Genomic DNA, 19939 nt, shown 5'->3' with positions numbered 1-19939 from the left:
TTGTAGAAACAGCTCAAGGATGATCAATGACATTGTTTTAAGCTCAAATGGACTACAGAGACTGACAGTAAATGCAGTGAGAGAGAGAGTGTGTGTGTCAGCCAGCCAAGCAGTTACCCTGCCAACTGCGCTCCTTCTATTCTGGGGCATGGGCACAAAATGGCTGCCTTCACTCACAGAACGTACATTACATCTGCCTTGAGACTGGAGGACCATCAAGGCCCCAATGGACTAGGGGGGAGGCAGACTGCCGTCAGTGACACACACACACACACACACACACACACACACACACTTGAGATGCAGGTCTGTGGTCATAGACAGTGATGCAGGAGCAGTTTTTGTAAATGACATCATCATTTACTTAAAGTTTGTACTGACAGATTGACTAGCCTGTCATTACAGCATGTGCATAAAATGCATCCTCCAATTGCAACGTCTGCCTATGCCCACTCATATTTCCTCAAGAAAATTTTCCATTTTTAATACCCACAAACATCCAATTCAGAATAGGCTACCTAAAGTCAAAATAGGCCACCATCATTGTCAATCGTGAATGATAATTCTTCACGTTTTCACCGGTGAAACGTCCAAACTGCATCTCCAAGTCAGTCATTTGATTGATCTCAATCAGTCTTATAGGAATATGAATTTAGATCTTCTTGAATGAATGTTTGGTGAGGGAATTAGACCAGCTGGTGTCAAACTACTAGCCTTTGTTGTATTTTGTTTTAATTAAAGCATATATCCTGTGTAGCGGTGCGCTCGGAGGGCGTTATGTATCAAACTGTTCTGTCTTGTTATGGACCGGGCCTGTAAGGGCAAGGGTTGTGTGTGTGTTCGTGCACCCGTCCGTCCGTGTGTGTGTTAAATCATTGCTTAATACTGCACTAGAGGGAGGGAAGGCTGGGTTTAGTGTAGGGCTATCGTGGGTACTACGTATGTTCTCCTGTGTGTTTTCTGTAGGATAATGTATAGGATGCCAAGAGCTTAATGTGTATCTTTTTGTTTTGGTGTTCTATACTGTAGCTGATTGAAATGGAGGGTAGTGTAAGGTGTGTACATACAGTAGGCTAAATGATGGCCTCAGGGAGAAGTTTGTTGAATGTCATTGTTGACATATAGAGCAGAGAATAAGGCGTGGGTGGGTTGAAGTACCCGTGGTCTGAAGAAGAAGAAGTACACTGAGCTTGTTTTGGTAGGAGACCCTACACACACACACACACACACACACACACACACACACACACACACACACACACACACACACACACACACACACACACACAGAAGAGGTAGAACAATTGCAAAGTTGGAGCCATTTCAGAGTTTCATCAGATGTATGGTGTAGTATATGTTCAGGAGCAGGATTTACAGCTGGATGTTTCTGTCCATTTCAGACTGGCATGCAGACAAGGATTTCCTGCCTACACTTATGGCTGTCTGACTTTCTCCTTTCCCTGTCTGTCCTTCTCCCTCGTTCCTTCCCTCCCCTCCTGTCTGTCCTTCTCCCTCTGTCTGTCTGTCCTTCTCCCTCTTTCCTTCCCTCCCCTCTGTCTGTCTGTCCTTCTCCCTCTGTCTGTCTGTCCTTCTCCCTCTTTCCTTCCCTCCCCTCTGTCTGTCTGTCCTTCATCCTCTTTCCTTTCCTCCCCTCTGTCTGTCTGTCCTTCTCCCTCTTTCCTTCCCTCCCCTCTGTCTGTCTGTCCTTCTCCCTCTTTCCTTCCCTCCCCTCTGTCTGTCTGTCCTTCATCCTCTTTCCTTTCCTTCCCTCTCTGTCTGTCCTTCTCCTTCTTTCCTTTCCTTACCCCTGTCTGTCTTTTTCCCTCTTTCCTTTCCTTACCCCTGTCTGTCTTTCTCCCTCTTTCCTTTCCTTCCCTCTCTGTCTTTCTCCATCTTTCCTTTCCTTCCCTCTCTGTCAGTCTTTCTCCCTCTTTCTTTTCCTCCCTTCTGTCTGTCTTTCTCCCTCTTTCCTTTCCTTCCCTCTGACTGTCCTTCTCCCTCTTTCATTTCCTTCCCTCTATCTGTCTGTCCTCATGTCTCCTGTCCCTGTCATTACTGTAGTACAGGTTTATTACAGTAGTCTAGTCCAGAGAGGAGGATGAGGGTCCTTCTGCCCTCTGGTTCTCCTCTCCCTGCTGCCTCCTCAGGAGAGTCCACTCACCAGGGTTAATGATGCACATCTTACACTTTTTTTATCACTCTCTGTCCCTGTCTCTCTTTCTTAGTCCTCTCTCTCTCTCTCTCTCTCTCTCTCTCTCTCTCTCTCTCTCTCTCTCTCTCTCTCTCTCTCTCTCTCTCTCTCTCTCTCTCTCTCTCTCTCTCTCTCTCTCTCTCTCTCTCTCTCTCTCTCTCTCTCTCTCTCTCTATCCATCCATCTTAAACTATCTCTCCCACTCTATAGCATACAGCTGAAGTCGGAAGTTTACATACACTTAGGTTGGAGTCATTAAAACTCGTTTTTAACCACTCCACAAATTTATTTTTAAGAAACTATAGTTTGCCATCTACTTTGTGCATGACACAAGTAATTTTTCCAACAATTGTTTACTGACAGATTATTTCACTTATAATTCACTGTATCACAATTCCAGTGGGTCAGAAGTTTACATACACTAATTTGACTGTGCCTTTAAACAACTTGGAAAATTCCCGAAATTTATGTCATGGCTTTAGAAGCTTCTGATAGGCTAATTGACATCATTTGAGTCAATTGGAGGTGTATCTGTGGATGTATTTCAAGGCCTACCTTCAAACTCAGTGCCTCTTTGCTTGACATCATGGGGAAATCAAAAGAAATCAGCCAAGACCTGGTTCATCCTTGGGAGCAATTTGCAAACGCCTGAAGGTACCACGTTCATCTGTACAAGCAATAGTACGCAAGTATAAACACCATGGGACCATACAGCCGTCATACCGCTCAGGAAGGAGACGTGTTCTGTCTCCTAGAGATGAACGTACTTTGGTACGAAAGGTGCTAATCAATCTCAGGACAACAGCAAAGGACCTTGTGAAGATGCTGGAGGAAACAGGTACAAAAGTATCTATATCCACAGTAAAGTCCTATATTGTAGAGTCCTATATTGACATAACCTGAAAGGCTGCTCAGCAAGGAGAAGCTATTGCTCCAAAATCGGCATAAAAAAGCCAGACTACGGTTTGCAACTGCACATGGGGGCAAATATCGTACTTTTTGGAGAAATGTCCTCTGGTCTGATGAAACAAAAATAGAACTGTTTGGCCATAATTACCATTGTTATGTTTGGAGGAAAAAGGGGGATGCTTGCAAGCTGAAGAACACCATCCCAACCAATAAAAGCTGAAATAAATCATTCTCTCTACTATTATTCTGACATTTCACATTCTTACAATAAAGTGGTGATCCTAACTGACCTAAGACAGGGATTTTTTACTAGGATTAAATGTCAGGAATTGTGAAAAACTGAGTTTAAATGTATTTGGCTAAGGTGTATGTAAACTTCCCACTTCAACTGTATCCTACATTTGCTCTAAAACAGAGTGAATGAAGTTGTACTGTATCCATGTAGGCTGCCAGCCTTTAGTCTCTCCCTCCCCTCTCCTCTAGTACGTCACCTGTGCCTATAAAGAGCTTGTGTCGTTAGTGTTTGCGACCATCAGCAGAACTGCAATGGGCTATTTATTATAGCTGCGCTGTGCAGAAGAGGAGCAATCGCATATTTCAACATCATAACAAACCTCAGTAAGACTGTTAAGCCGTGACAGAAAGTAAATTATGAAATGAAACATGGAAACGCAGATATTAATAACTCCTTATTACTCATACATTTCACTAACAAAAGTGCGGTTACAGAAGAGAACACTGTTGTGAATACAAAAACACACAGTCCCTTGGCTCATCACCAAAAGCTAGCTTGATGTGTGGAAATGTGACAGGCTTGACTTGATATTACCATATTCATATATCTGGGAATAAATGGACTTATGGAGTCAGGGAGGGACATACTGTTTTTAGCAAACTGGAAATGTTGCTGCATGCACACGCAGTACACATGCACACACGGACACTCGAACATTATCAGACGTGCTGGCGTTTTTGATTGACAGCTCGCCCTGAGGGAATGGAACAGGAGATGCCATTGGAGACTGCAGACATCACGCACACAGACTCTCAATCGATGAGGACTTTGTTGTAGTTACAGAGGAAGTGCTGATCTGATACAAGGGTTTGAGAAACCACTTGACTACAGAGAGGGAGAGACCGTCAAAGAGCGATGGCTCATCCAGATACCTAGGAGGACTCTTTCTAACACAGGCAGGAGAAGAGCGCTGTGCTCATGTACTTACCGGTATGCAGACTAAATGTCTGCACTGTTACTCTACAGTATGTTGCTGTAGGTTGAGGCTCAGAGACAGACTTGGATCGTGTCTGTTCTCCCATAAGAACAGCATGGCAGAATCACTTAGGGCCTGTGAGCTCTGACATCCATCACTGTAGGCTGTCTCTATGGAGAGACACATCTCTGATATCCTCTTCTACCTCTCCATCTCTTCCTCCTCCCATCATTACCACTACATAAGAGCTTCGCTCGCTCCTCAGATAGAAGAGGAGATAAAACGACAAGAAGTTAACTATCCAACGGGAAGGGGGAGACATGACAAGGTTCTCTCTCAATCTCTCTCTCTCTCTCTCTCTCTCTCTCTCTCTCTCTCTCTCTCTCTCTCTCTCCTCTGTCACTCCGTTAATTATAGTTCTTGTTCTCCACCGAGAGAGATGGAGAGATGTTCTTTCGCTTCATGAAGTTGTGCTCAGTGTGATCTAGGGCCTTTATAGCGCTGCGAGGAGCAAAAGTGAAAATTCCACTTAACAAAGAGCTGGTGTTCACAGTGTCTCTCCCTCCCAGTCAGCTTTGATGTGATGTGGCATGACAATGGAGTAATGGAGATAAGACAAAGAAAAAGAGGGGGAGAAAAAAAGATGATGGTGAGGAGGAGGGTGTCACTTTTTTCCCTCCGACTCGTTCATTATCAAGCATCAGTCGTTTGTTCAGTCACTCGCTCGGGCCTCTCAAACTAATTTGTGGAGAAGTGAAGTTGACATGTCGAGAGATTGAGAGGGAGGGAGATGGGAGAGAGATGACATGCAGACAGATACAGTGGAAAGACAGAGGGAACGTGCCTTGTTAAACTAGCTCAGTCCTGTCTCTCTGCTGTGTATAACTATAGCTCAGTCCCGTCTCTCTGCTGTGTATAACTATAGCTCAGTCCTGTCTCTCTGCTGTGTATAACTATAGCTCAGTCCTGTGTCTCTGCTGTCTATAACTATAGATCAGTCCTGTCTCTCTGCTGTGTATAACTATAGATCAGTCCTGTCTCTCTGCGGTGTATAACTATAGCTCAGTCCTATCTCTCTGCTGTGTATAACTATAGCTCAGTCCTGTCTCTCTGCTGTGTATAACTGTAGCTCAGTCCTGTCTCTCTGCTGTGTATAACTATAGCTCAGTCCTGTCTCTCTGCTGTGTATAACTATAGCTCAGTACTGTCTCTCTGCTGTCTATAACTATAGCTCAGTCCTGTCTCTCTGCTGTGTATAACTATAGCTCAGTCCTGTCTCTCTGCTGTGTATAACTATAGCTCAGTCCTGTCTCTCTGCTGTGTATAACTATAGCTCAGTCCTGTCTCTCTGCTGTGTATAACTGTAGCTCAGTCCTGTCTCTCTGCTGTCTATAACTATAGCTCAGTCCTGTCTCTCTGCTGTGTATAACTATAGCTCAGTCCTGTCTCTCTGCTGTGTATAACTATAGATCAGTCCTGTCTCTCTGCGGTGTATAACTATAGCTCAGTCCTGTCTCTCTGCTGTGTATAACTATAGCTCAGTCCTGTCTCTCTGCTGTGTATAACTGTAGCTCAGTCCTGTCTCTCTGCTGTGTATAACTATAGCTCAGTCCTGTCTCTCTGCTGTGTATAACTATAGCTCAGTACTGTCTCTCTGCTGTCTATAACTATAGCTCAGTCCTGTCTCTCTGCTGTGTATAACTATAGCTCAGTCCTGTCTCTCTGCTGTGTATAACTATAGCTCAGTCCTGTCTCTCTGCTGTGTATAACTATAGCTCAGTCCTGTCTCTCTGCTGTGTATAACTATAGCTCAGTCCTGTGTCTCTGCTGTGTATAACTATAGCTCAGTCCTGTCTCTCTGCTGTGTATAACTATAGCTCAGTCCTGTCTCTCTGCTGTGTATAACTATAGCTCAGTCCTGTCTCTCTGCTGTGTACAACTATAGCTCAGTCCTGTCTCTCTGCTGTGTACAACTATAGCTCAGTCCTGTCTCTCTGCTGTGTATAACTATAGCTCAGTCCTGTCTCTCTGCTGTGTATAACTATAGCTCAGTCCTGTCTCTCTGCTGTGTATAACTATAGCTCAGTCCTGTCTCTCTGCTGTGTATAACTATAGCTCAGTCCTGTCTCTCTGCTGTGTATAACTATAGCTCAGTCCTGTCTCTCTGCTGTGTATAACTATAGCTCAGTCCTGTCTCTCTGCTGTGTATAACTATAGCTCAGTCCTGTCTCTCTGCTGTGTATAACTATAGCTCAGTCCTGTCTCTCTGCTGTCTATAACTATAGCTCAGTCCTGTCTCTCTGCTGTGTATAACTGTAGCTCAGTCCTGTCTCTCTGCTGTGTATAACTATAGCTCAGTCCTGTCTCTCTGCTGTGTATAACTATAGCTCAGTCCTGTCTCTCTGCTGTGTATAACTATAGCTCAGTCCTGTCTCTCTGCTGTGTATAACTGTAGCTCAGTCCTGTCTCTCTGCTGTGTATAACTATAGCTCAGTCCTGTCTCTCTGCTGTGTATAACTATAGCTCAGTCCTGTCTCTCTGCTGTGTATAACTATAGCTCAGTCCTGTGTCTCTGCTGTGTATAACTATAGCTCAGTCCTGTCTCTCTGCTGTCTATAACTATAGCTCAGTCCTGTCTCTCTGCTGTGTATAACTGTAGCTCAGTCCTGTCTCTCTGCTGTGTATAACTATAGCTCAGTCCTGTCTCTCTGCTGTGTATAACTATAGCTCAGTCCTGTCTCTCTGCTGTGTATGGCTGTAGCTCAGTCCTGTCTCTCTGCTGTGTATAACTATAGCTCAGTCCTGTGTCTCTGCTGTGTATAACTATAGCTCAGTCCTGTCTCTCTGCTGTGTATAACTATAGCTCAGTCCTGTCTCTCTGCTGTGTATAACTATAGCTCAGTCCTGTCTCTCTGCTGTGTATAACTATAGCTCAGTCCTGTGTCTCTGCTGTGTATGGCTGTAGCTCAGTCCTGTCTCTCTGCTGTGTATAACTATAGCTCAGTCCTGTCTCTCTGCTGTGTATAACTATAGCTCAGTCCTGTCTCTCTGCTGTGTATAACTATAGCTCAGTCCTGTCTCTCTGCTGTGTATAACTATAGCTCAGTCCTGTCTCTCTGCTGTGTATAACTATAGCTCAGTCCTGTCTCTCTGCTGTGTATAACTGTAGCTCAGTCCTGTCTCTCTGCTGTGTATAACTATAGCTCAGTCCTGTCTCTCTGCTGTGTATAACTATAGCTCAGTCCTGTCTCTCTGCTGTGTATAACTATAGCTCAGTCCTGTGTCTCTGCTGTGTATAACTATAGCTCAGTCCTGTGTCTCTGCTGTGTATAACTATAGCTCAGTCCTGTGTCTCTGCTGTGTATAACTATAGCTCAGTCCTGTCTCTCTGCTGTGTATAACTATAGATCAGTCCTGTCTCTCTGCTGTGTATAACTATAGCTCAGTCCTGTGTCTCTGCTGTGTATGGCTGTAGCTCAGTCCTGTCTCTCTGCTGTGTATAACTATAGCTCAGTCCTGTCTCTCTGCTGTGTATAACTATAGCTCAGTCCTGTCTCTCTGCTGTGTATAACTGTAGCTCAGTCCTGTCTCTCTGCTGTGTATAACTATAGCTCAGTCCTGTCTCTCTGCTGTGTATGGCTGTAGCTCAGTCCTGTCTCTCTGCTGTGTATAACTATAGCTCAGTCCTGTCTCTCTGCTGTGTATAACTATAGCTCAGTCCTGTCTCTCTGCTGTGTATGGCTGTAGCTCAGTCCTGTCTCTCTGCTGTGTATAACTATAGCTCAGTCCTGTGTCTCTGCTGTGTATAACTATAGCTCAGTCCTGTCTCTCTGCTGTGTATAACTATAGATCAGTCCTGTCTCTCTGCTGTGTATAACTATAGCTCAGTCCTGTGTCTCTGCTGTGTATAACTATAGCTCAGTCCTGTCTCTCTGCTGTGTATAACTATAGCTCAGTCCTGTCTCTCTGCTGTGTATAACTAGAGCTCAGTCCTGTCTCTCTGCTGTGTATAACTGTAGCTCAGTCCTGTCTCTCTGCTGTGTATAACTGTAGCTCAGTCCTGTCTCTCTGCTGTGTATAACTATAGCTCAGTCCTGTCTCTCTGCTGTGTATAACTATAGCTCAGTCCTGTCTCTCTGCTGTGTATAACTATAGCTCAGTCCTGTGTCTCTGCTGTGTATAACTATAGCTCAGTCCTGTCTCTCTGCTGTGTATAACTATAGCTCAGTCCTGTCTCTCTGCTGTGTATAACTATAGCTCAGTCCTGTCTCTCTGCTGTGTACAACTATAGCTCAGTCCTGTCTCTCTGCTGTGTACAACTATAGCTCAGTCCTGTCTCTCTGCTGTGTATAACTATAGCTCAGTCCTGTCTCTCTGCTGTGTATAACTATAGCTCAGTCCTGTCTCTCTGCTGTGTATAACTATAGCTCAGTCCTGTCTCTCTGCTGTGTATAACTATAGCTCAGTCCTGTGTCTCTGCTGTGTATAACTATAGCTCAGTCCTGTCTCTCTGCTGTGTATAACTATAGCTCAGTCCTGTCTCTCTGCTGTGTATAACTATAGCTCAGTCCTGTCTCTCTGCTGTGTATAACTATAGCTCAGTCCTGTCTCTCTGCTGTGTACAACTATAGCTCAGTCCTGTCTCTCTGCTGTGTACAACTATAGCTCAGTCCTGTCTCTCTGCTGTGTATAACTATAGCTCAGTCCTGTCTCTCTGCTGTGTATAACTATAGCTCAGTCCTGTCTCTCTGCTGTGTATAACTATAGCTCAGTCCTGTCTCTCTGCTGTGTATAACTATAGCTCAGTCCTGTCTCTCTGCTGTGTATGGCTGTAGCTCAGTCCTGTCTCTCTGCTGTGTATAACTATAGCTCAGTCCTGTGTCTCTGCTGTGTATAACTATAGCTCAGTCCTGTCTCTCTGCTGTGTATAACTATAGCTCAGTCCTGTCTCTCTGCTGTGTATAACTATAGCTCAGTCCTGTCTCTCTGCTGTGTATAACTATAGCTCAGTCCTGTCTCTCTGCTGTGTATGGCTGTAGCTCAGTCCTGTCTCTCTGCTGTGTATAACTATAGCTCAGTCCTGTGTCTCTGCTGTGTATAACTATAGCTCAGTCCCGTCTCTCTGCTGTGTATAACTATAGCTCAGTCCTGTCTCTCTGCTGTGTATAACTATAGCTCAGTCCTGTCTCTCTGCTGTGTATAACTGTAGCTCAGTCCTGTCTCTCTGCTGTGTATAACTGTAGCTCAGTCCTGTCTCTCTGCTGTGTATGGCTGTAGCTCAGTCCTGTCTCTCTGCTGTGTATAACTATAGCTCAGTCCTGTCTCTCTGCTGTGTATAACTATAGATCAGTCCTGTCTCTCTGCTGTCTATAACTATAGCTCAGTCCTGTCTCTCTGCTGTGTATAACTATAGCTCAGTCCTGTCTCTCTGCTGTGTATAACTATAGCTCAGTCCTGTCTCTCTGCTGTGTACAACTATAGCTCAGTCCTGTCTCTCTGCTGTGTATAACTATAGCTCAGTCCTGTCTCTCTGCTGTGTATAACTATAGCTCAGTCCTGTCTCTCTGCTGTGTATAACTATAGATCAGTCCTGTCTCTCTGCTGTCTATAACTATAGCTCAGTCCTGTGTCTCTGCTGTGTATAACTATAGCTCAGTCCTGTCTCTCTGCTGTGTATAACTATAGCTCAGTCCTGTCTCTCTGCTGTGTATAACTATAGCTCAGTCCTGTCTCTCTGCTGTGTATGGGTCTAGCTCAGTCTTCGTCCAAGGTTCCTGAATACAAAGGAACCCCACCACAGCCTTCCAACTACTCTACTATAGAATGTAAACACACAGTACAGTACCTGTCCATACCTGTGTTTAGGACAGGAACTCAGATAAAGACAGAGTGCGTCTGAAATAGCACCCTATTTCCTATTGCTCACTACTTTTGGGCCCAGGGCCTGGTCAAAAGTAGTGCACTATATAGGGATTATGATGCAGTTTTTAGATGCACAATAGACTTCACCCGTGGGACCATAACAGCAGTAGTAGTAATATCTCAGTGTTGCTGTTTCAGTGACTCATGACCATCAGTCTCTGATGACCTCTTAAAGGGAATGGGTTTTACTTAAAGGGTAATGGACTGTGACGTGAAACGTAACTATCATAACCCCACCGCGTCTGCTCTTTGAGCTTTTTGTTTGACCATATTTCCCATCGCTGTGCTGTACTCCACATTATCTCTTCAATGGCTAATTGATCTGGCAGAACCTGTCTCACAGTTATATTTAGGTGTACAAAGCATGATTTGTTCACATTTACTTAGATGCCATATACTGTATATACGTATCACTTGATAAATGGTTCATGGAGGGGTTCAAGCACTAACACAAGGCTTTTAGTTTGGTTAAGTGCTGAGAGCATGGAGGTGGTCCCAGACATGAGTTATTTTAGCAACCCTCCTCAAAGGCCTAGCCCTATTCTCTACTCTCTGGTATGGCATACAGCTGTGGCACTGACTGGCTGTCGTGCTGTGTGTGCACGTGCGTGTGTCTGAGAATGTGCAGCGACACAGGGCACGGTCTGATCGATTTAGAGTCCCCGGGGAAACAAGGGAATTCCCTGAAAGGGTTATTTAGGGTACAGAACAAAAACAATCACCAGCTCTAAGAAAACATTCCTGCTCTTTAGATCAAGAACAGCCCTCCCTCACTTCCTCCTCTCCCCTTTCCATTATTCCGTCCCTTCTTCCCCATCCTTCTTTCTTTACACTGAAATGTGTGGATCAAGTGAGCTACTGTTGAATGAAATGGGAACTATGCATATTGTATTAGTCAGCTCCCCATAGATCATCATTTGTATTCCAGAAGATTAATATATCTCCTTTTTTCTTCTTCTCTCTCTCTCTCTCCCTCTCCCTCTCCCAGTCGGAGTTCTCCAGTGCCGCCATCCTCCACCAGGGGAGGAGAGACCAGGTAGCAGAGTCATGTCGGGCTCAGAGTGCATCCAGCCGCAAGCGCCGGGTCCTGACCCCTGGTGACCTCAAACACCTGGTGGTGGATGAGGAGCATGAGCTCATCTACTGCTATGTCCCCAAGGTGGCCTGCACCAACTGGAAACGCGTCATGATGGTCCTCACGGGACGCGGCAAGTACAGGTCAGTAGCATAGGAAACTACTATTAAGATTTGAGATAACATGCAAGACACATTTTCCGAAAGGAACACAATAAATAAACGATTATTGATGTAAAAAAGCTGAATAGTGGAAAATGTTTTATTTTATAATATTACTACTGATACGACTACGCTGTCACATAACATCCTAATATTGAGTTGTACCTCCCCCTTTTGCCCTCAGAACAGTTCATTGGGTCATGGACTCTACAAGGTGTCGAAAGCGTTCCACAGGGATTCTGGCCCATGTTGACTCCAATGCTTCCCACAGTTGTGTCAAGTTGGCTGGATGTCCTTTGGGTGGTGGACCGTTCTTGATACACACGGGAAACTGTTGAGCGTGAAAAACCCAGCAGCGTTGCAGTTCTTGACACAAACTGGTGCTCCTGGCACGTACTACCATACCCTGTTCAAAGGCACTTAAATATTTTATCTCGCCCATTCACCCTCTGAATGACAAACAGACACAATCCATGTCTCAATTGTCTCAAGGCTTAAAAATCCTTCTTTAACAAGTGACATCAATAAGGGATCATAGATTTCACCTGGATTCACCTGGTCAGTCTATGTCATGGAAAGAGCAGGTGTTCTTAATGTTTTGTGTACTCAGTGTTTATAACTGCTGTTACTTTTACTACCACTCCTACTACAATTTAGATACTTTTCATTGTTTGTGTTATTTTTATTCTGTTCCTCATGGTCTTTATTTCTCTCCATCCCAGTGACCCTATGGAGATCCCTTCCAACGAGGCCCACGTCCCATCCAACCTGAAATATCTGAACCAGTACAGCATCGCTGAGATCAACCACCGCCTCAAGAGCTACCTCAAGTTCCTGTTCGTCCGGGAGCCCTTCGAGAGGCTCGTCTCCGCTTACCGCAACAAGTTCACCCTCAAGTACAACTCCTCCTTCCACCGTCGCTTCGGCACCAAGATCGTCCGCCGCTACCGCAAGAACGCCACGCAGGAGGCGCTGCTCAACGGCGCCGACGTCAAGTTCCGGGAGTTCGCCGAGTATCTTGTCGACCCGGCCACGCAACGCGACGGCCCGCTCAACGAGCACTGGCAGACGGTGTACCAGCTGTGCCACCCCTGTCACATCCACTATGACCTGGTGGGCAAGTACGAAACCCTGGAGGAAGACGCCAACTACGTTCTGCGGCTGGCGGGGGTGGGCGAGTCGGTGCGCTTCCCGACCTACGCCAAGTCCACCCGCACCACAGACAGCATGACGGCCCAGTTCTTCAGCAACATCAGCTCCCAGCAGCACAGCCAGCTCTTCCAGCTGTATAAACTGGACTTCCTCATGTTCAACTACTCCACGCCAAGCTATCTGCGACTGGACTAACGACTAGCGGACCAGGACATGACTAGCCAGCTGGGACTCTGGGCACGATCCACTTTTAATAAGAGAAGAAAAAAATAACTGAGAGAGAGGAGAATGGATATTTTTGCGAAAGCTTTATTCAAAAACTGTCGTCACTGTTTCTGGGGGTGAACAGGAAGGGCTGAGGTGAATGGGAGGGACAGAGATTGAGGAAAGGTGCTGGATCCGATTTGATGTGAAAGAATCTTTGTTATCCAATCAGCATTGTCCTGAAGGTAATAAAGGAGGAAGTGGAGATCCTATACCATGAGAATGCAGGGTTCGGGTGGAGCTGATGTCAGAGGTTTTCTAAGAGGGGAAATAGAGGAGAGAAGCAGGACTCTTGGAGAGTGATTGATGTGTGTTCTGTATGTAAATGAGGTGGGACTCTTGACCAATTAGGCTGCTTTGGATTCTGCACAGCAAATGGTGGCCTCGCATGCACGCGCCCTGGCCCCAAAGCATCATGGGAGCTGAGCTTATTTTATAACGAACAATAACGAAACTCCGTCAAATTGTAAAACACATCCATGTCCTTCAGTGTGCTGTATCCTGGGTGTGTTTGATAGCACCCACCAATTATACGTTTGATAAGTATACTGGCTCTTGGCTCCACCTCAAGCCCTCCTCATTATAGCTGTCTATTGACTTTGCTCTAAAGACCTCTAGAACCATCAGGTGTAAAGAGTGGAGCTACAATTTACAGCCAACTGCTCTAAAGTAGTAGCTATGCTGTCAAGATCGCCATCGTCATAGGTGAAAAGAAGGTTTGCCAGGTGAGGCCTCAGACTCCCACAGCAGGATCTGAAACGGCGGCCATTTTAGAAAGACACTGAGCACCCTCAAGGCTTTAAGCCACAGGAAGTGGTCAGAAGGAGAAAGGAAGTGCCGTTGTGAATGGGTGCACCGGATGTGATTGACAGGTGTTAGGGGCCTCCCACTGACCCAGAGAGGAACTGAAGAAGAGATGGCCCGTGTGGCTGTGAAAGGGTTTAAGGGACAGGATCTTATAACCCTGCCCACGCCACGCCCTTAAACCAGGGAGGGCCATAAACCCCCCCCCGCTTCGACGACCAATCATGTATTTTAGTAAATTAAGTCTATTTTTTTTTTGTCTTGGTTTTATTGTCTTATGAAAACATTGCTGTGAGCAGCAATAAAAAAAAGATTATTTAAATTACTTTTACTGTCGGGGAGTGGGTGGGGGGGAGAGGAAGATTTTAATATTTGTTTTCTTGGCAGATGAACGTTTTAGTAGATTTTTAAAGATAAAATTGTTTTTATGAGTTTTGTTTTTCATGTTTTTTGTCCTGAGTTGCCTCCGGTACACTGTTAATGATAACATTTTAATATTCTTCCTTTTTCCGAAGGGCGTACAATATAGTGAAGTCCGTGGCTTTGGTTTCTCTGTGCGTGAGAGCTGGGACATCCCATGGGATTTAGAGTTATTCCCTCTCTCCCCCTTAGTCAACTGAGTCTGATGCCAAAGGGTTGGAACACTGCCAATGACAGAAAGGGACAGAGTCAACTCAACTCTTATCAGTACTTTTCGGTACATCCAATTATTTACAAAACATTTACAATCCTGTGATTGAAAACATAAACTATTGCATGAGAAAAGTATTCCACATACATATCTACATCGCAGGCTACTACTCAGAATCAGAAACAAGAGCAGTGTTTGCCTTGATAATGATCGATAATGGAACCGTCTACCTTTGAGTCTGGCGGTGAAAGTCAGGTCTGTGTTCGCCCTCAGGTGCAAGTGCAGTGTCTAATCATTACTCTGTGTAGTCTATGGGATCACAGAGAGTCATATAGACAGTGCAGGAGTGGGCGACGGAGGGCGAGAGAAGACAACTTATTTAGCCAAGCTGGGAGGGAGGGAGTCCTCTTTATTCTTTACACCCCTTTGTCATTCTTCCTCCATTCAGACTTCAAAGAGAGAGGGACGTTTATTGGGAAAGTTGTGTATTTTTATATTGCTAGGTCTGAGCAGAAGTAACAGCTGCACAGAAATGATTCACTTCTATATTCATCTGTCCCTCTGACTGTTAGTTTAGACAGGCGTGGTGACTAATGACAAGCTCACCTCATTCTGTCATAGCTTCTAAAATATTGGTGTCAGTTGTGTCTGTTTGCATGTGTGTGTCGTTATAATTAGCAACTGGTTTGGAGGAACAAGGCCCTCCACATCTGGCTCTGATAAAGAGGAAGGCTGCTGGTTTAGAGGAACAAGGACCTCCACATCTGGCTCTGATAAAGAGGAAGGCTGCTGGTTTGGAGGAACAAGGCCCTCCACATCTGGCTCTGATAAAGAGGAAGGCTGCTGGTTTGGAGGAACAAGGCCCTCCACATCTGGCTCTGATAAAGAGGAAGGCTGCTGGTTTAGAGGAACAAAGCCCTTCACATCTGGCTCTGATAAAGAGGAAGCCTGCTGGTTTGGAGGAACAAGGCCCTTCACATCTGGCTCTGATAAAGAGGAAGGCTGCTGGTTTGGAGGAACAAGGCCCTCCACATCTGGCTCTGATAAAGAGGAAGGCTGCTGGTTTGGAGGAAGAAGGCCCTCCACATCTGGCTCTGATAAAGAGGAAGGCTGCTGGTTTGGAGGAACAAGGCCCTCCACATCTGGCTCTGATAAAGAGGAAGGCTGCTGGTTTGGAGGAACAAGGCCCTCCACATCTGGCTCTGATAAAGAGGAAGCCTGCTGGTTTGGAGGAACAAGGCCCTCCACATCTGGCTCTGATAAAGAGGAAGGCTGCTGGTTTGGAGGAACAAGGCCCTCCACATCTGGCTCTGATAAAGAGGAAGGCTGCTGGTTTGGAGGAACAAGGCCCTCCACATCTGGCTCTGATAAAGAGGAAGGCTGCTGGTTTGGAGGAACAAGGCCCTCCACATCTGGCTCTGATAAAGAGGAAGGCTGCTGGTTTGGAGGAACAAGGCCCTCCACATCTGGCTCTGATAAAGAGGAAGGCTGCTGGTTTGGAGGAAGAAGGCCCTCCACATCTGGCTCTGATAAAGAGGAAGGCTGCTGGTTTGGAGGAACAAGGCCCTCCACATCTGGCTCTGATAAAGAGGAAGGCTGCTGGTTTGGAGGAACAAGGCCCTCCACATCTGGCTCTGATAAAGAGGAAGGCTGCTGGTTTGGAGGAACAAGGCCCTCCACATCTGGCTCTGATAAAGAGGAAGGCTGCTGGTTTGGAAAAACAAGGCCCTCCACATCTGGCTCTGATAACGAGGAAGGCTACTGGTTTGGCCTACATCTCCGACCCCATCCACTTACAGAAACAATGGGAGCATTCTGAGCTCACACACACACACACACACACACACACACACACACACACACACACACACACACACACACACACACACACACACACACACACACACACACACACACACACACACACACACACACACACACACACACACACACACACACACACACACACACACACACAGATGCCACACAGCCTCTTACTCAGCAGCTGTACTCTAGTGAGGGTTGGTAAGTGAGGTATGGGGGGAGAGGGGGGTTTGGTTGGGTATGGACACATTTAAAACACCACACACTCAGCTTATCTCTAACTGCCTATTTAGCCTCCAAAATGAGACACTTTACCCAAAGGCTTCACAACTCTGCAAACAAACTGTTATGGAGTCCTCTCCTATGCTCTCCTCTTGACTCCAACCTCTCTCCCAAAACAGCCCCATATAAAAACAGAAGTGGGTTTTTGGACAGTGTCAGTGATCCCTACCCTCCCAACAGGAAAAGGGCTGGCTTATACAAACAGAGCTGTTAAAATCCCACAGAGGCCCAACCTAACGATCCCTGTGGAAATACTGACCGGATTCAAACCTTTTTTATTCTCCATTCTTATTCCATATCCTAGCTCACTCTACCTATAAATCCAACGAATCCAATTCTGACATGTCCATTTAGTGTTCTTGTGCTGTAAGTATTTATTGACCAGTGTACGGGTATATTTATGTTGTTGGAGAACGACGTCTATTGTTGGACTGAATTACATATTTACTGTGTTGCTAAATGCAGAAGCACAGGAAGTGCACGCTCCTCTGCACATAGGTAAACATATCCACTCTGGGGCCGGGGGTTTCTAGCCAGAGATAAGCATGGATGGGGCAGTTATCTGTCAGTGGTTTTTTTTGTGAATAGTTTATCTTTCTGTCTGAGATATTCTTATTCAATCAGTATCTGTGCAACAGTAAAAACATCCCCATAATGCCCATGGAACTCCCTTTGTGTTACACATAAAAGGGTCCCCATGTTGTTTCCTGCTGTTACGAATTAGCCCTTTGGTACCAACTCTCAGACCATGAGGCTTTTCAGAAATGTTCAAAATATTGCCAACTGTTGAAATCACTGGAAGGTGGTTAGAGCAGATCTCCCACTCAACTGCACAGAAACCAAAGCCTGGAATGGTAATAGAGCTCATTTATTTACCTTTTCCCTGTCTTAATTATGTCTTTCTATGTTGTTCTGTTGTATTCCTCTGTCAGCAACACTCCACAGCAGCTTCCACACTTTTCATTGACCTCATAGAAATATAACATATAGATAGAACACAGTTTATGATTATGTCCAATCCATTCTATGGTTGCCTCCTGCATAGCCTACAGTACATGACCACAGGGCACTTCAGTCACCACAGGCAGTACCTTTTATAGGGTCACCACATTTCAGTCAATGGGTGCTGAAATGATCTGTGCCTTTTCATTCCTCTCATTGGAGCACCTTACTGTCATCTGATTGTCAGTCCACACACACACACACACACACTCTCGCTCTCCCTCTTCAACTGTCAGATTAAAGTTGTATTTCAAAACAGCATCCCACACACTAACACAGTCGGATCACCTGTAGAGAGACTCATGTGACCACATCAAGAGGCTTTGCAAACTCTGCTGTCAGATACCATGTCATCGGCCAGTGTGTGTGTCGGAGAGGTCACAATGTGCTGTACCAACGAGTGTGTATCTGAGCTGTGTGTGTGTGTATTGGAAAGGTCGCTCTGTACTGTACCTGCGCTGCCTTAGAGTAACTCATTCCAACAGGCTACGTTGTATTTATTCATTCATTCACCACCGACTACTCATAACATTCCTCCTGGTGGTCTCCATGGCAACACACCTGGACTTTTCTCACGGGACAGACTGTCGGTTCATCATCAAGGCCCTCTCACCAAAAACATGAATAATTGAATATATCGACTGCAGGTAGTGGGAGAAGAGTTGTGATTCCCCCAGCAGTGTTCCGTGGTTCATTCTGTCTGATGTTTTCACAATAAAATGCCTCAGAAACTCAAACCCAGATGCCCCGGACTAATGTGTTTTTTCACTGTCTGCATACAAGCATGCGCGTGCAAACACAGACACAACAAACACACAACATTCTATATATCAAACGCTAATCACGCATACATATTTGTCACATTATCACTCACTGCCCAGTGGTTCCATGGGTATTCTCTGGTTGGCATGGATATTGTCTCGTCAACCCATGGGCACCCCATGCCAGCTGATGATTCCAAGCTTGGCATTCCAAAACATGCCATCTGTTTTGTTAGTGAAAAGCCTGCACATGCCGGTCTGCCAAAATTATTTCCCAGGTTACCATGGTTACTGAGCCATTCTTGTGCTCCATGATGGATGAATATTCATGTGGTATGTATAACGTACAAGCTATCATGTGTGGTCCACATTGGTAGCTGCTGCTATCTGCTAGCTGTGGTGGAACTGAAGTGGAGATGAATACAAAAGATCAATCTCCTGTACAGAGAATGAGCATACATGTGAAGCAGATGGTGGTCCAATGGTAAGTCCCTGACTCAAAACCAAGAGGTTGTGGGTTCAAACCTAATTTCTTGTATGTTTCTGCAACTCTCAATGTCAAATATACAAAGAGAATGGTAAGAAGTGTGAAGGAGTCGTGTCTCTCTGGCGTGAGGATCTTGAGCCATAAATCAAATCAAATTTTATTTGTCACATGCACCAAATACAACAGATGTAGACCATACAGAGAAATGCTTACTTACAAGCCCGTAACCAACAATGCAGTGAAGAAGTTAAGAAAAAAAGTGTTAAGTAAAAAATAGAAAATAAAAGTAACAAATAATTAAACAGCAGCAGTAAAATAACAATAGCGAGGCCACAGTATATACAGGGGGTACCGGTACAGAGTCAATGTGCGGGGGCACCGGTTAGTTGAGGTAATATGTACATGTAGGTGTAGTTAAAGTGACTATGCATAGATAATAAACAGAGAGTAGCAGCAGCGTAAAGGAGGGGTCTGGGTAGCCCTTTCATTAGCTGTTCAGGAGTCTTATGGCTTGGGGGTAGAAGCTGTTAAGCCTTTTGGACCTAAACTTGGCACTCCGGTACCGCTTGCTGTGCTGTAGCAGAGAAAACAGTCCATGACCAGGGTGGCTGGAGTCTTTGACAATTTTTAGGGCCTTCCTCTGACACCGCCTGGTATAGAGGTCCTGGATTGCTAGAAGTTTGGCCCCAGTGATGTACTGGGTCGTACGCACTACCCTCTGTAGTGCCTTGCGGACGGAGGTTGAGCAGTTGCCATGCCAGACAGTGATGCAACCAGTCAGGATGTTCTCGATGGTGCAGCTGTAGGATCTGAGGACCCATGCCAAATCTTTTCAGTCTTCTGAGGGGGAATAGGATTTGTCGTGCCCTCTCCATCCACATCGATGGGAAAGTTGTGGAGAAGGTGAAAAGTTTAAAGTTCCTCGGCATACACATCACGGACAAACTGAAATGGTCCACCCACACAGACAGCGTGGTGAAGAAGGAGCAACAGTGCCTCTTCAACCTCAGGAGGCTGAAGAAATACGGCAACTGCAATGCCCTTAACTGCATGGCTCTCCAGTGGGTAGTGCGGACTGCACAACTCATCACCGGGGGCAAACTACCTGCCCTCCAGGACACCTACAGCACCTGATGTCACAGGAAGGCCAAAAGGATCATCAAGGACAACAACCACCCCAGCCACTGCCTGTTCACCCCGCTATCATCCCGAAGGCGAGGTCAGTACAGGTGCATCAAAGCTGGGACCGAGAGACTGAAAAAC

The 19939-nt window shown here is 45.6% G+C and overlaps 1 protein-coding gene across 3 annotated transcripts in view; it reads left to right on the top strand.

Moving 5' to 3' along the window:
- LOC106609345 (carbohydrate sulfotransferase 11) overlaps nt 1–18165 on the top strand; it is an 82454-nt gene extending 64289 nt beyond the window's left edge. For all 3 annotated transcript variants that reach the window (XM_014208078.2, XM_045722038.1, XM_014208079.2), the window contains 2 exons: nt 11222–11451; nt 12192–18165. In XM_014208078.2, the coding sequence (XP_014063553.1) occupies nt 11222–11451; nt 12192–12816 (855 nt within the window). In that variant the 3' untranslated portion in view covers nt 12817–18165. The remainder of the gene's footprint in view (nt 1–11221; nt 11452–12191) is intronic.
- The last annotated feature ends 1774 nt before the right edge of the window (nt 18166–19939 follow it).

This window comes from Salmo salar, chromosome ssa07 (assembly GCF_905237065.1).
Source record: "Salmo salar chromosome ssa07, Ssal_v3.1, whole genome shotgun sequence".
Taxonomy (NCBI): domain Eukaryota; kingdom Metazoa; phylum Chordata; class Actinopteri; order Salmoniformes; family Salmonidae; genus Salmo; species Salmo salar.
Note: the sequence above shows the minus strand (reverse complement) of the source record. Positions and strands in the feature narration are given on the sequence as shown.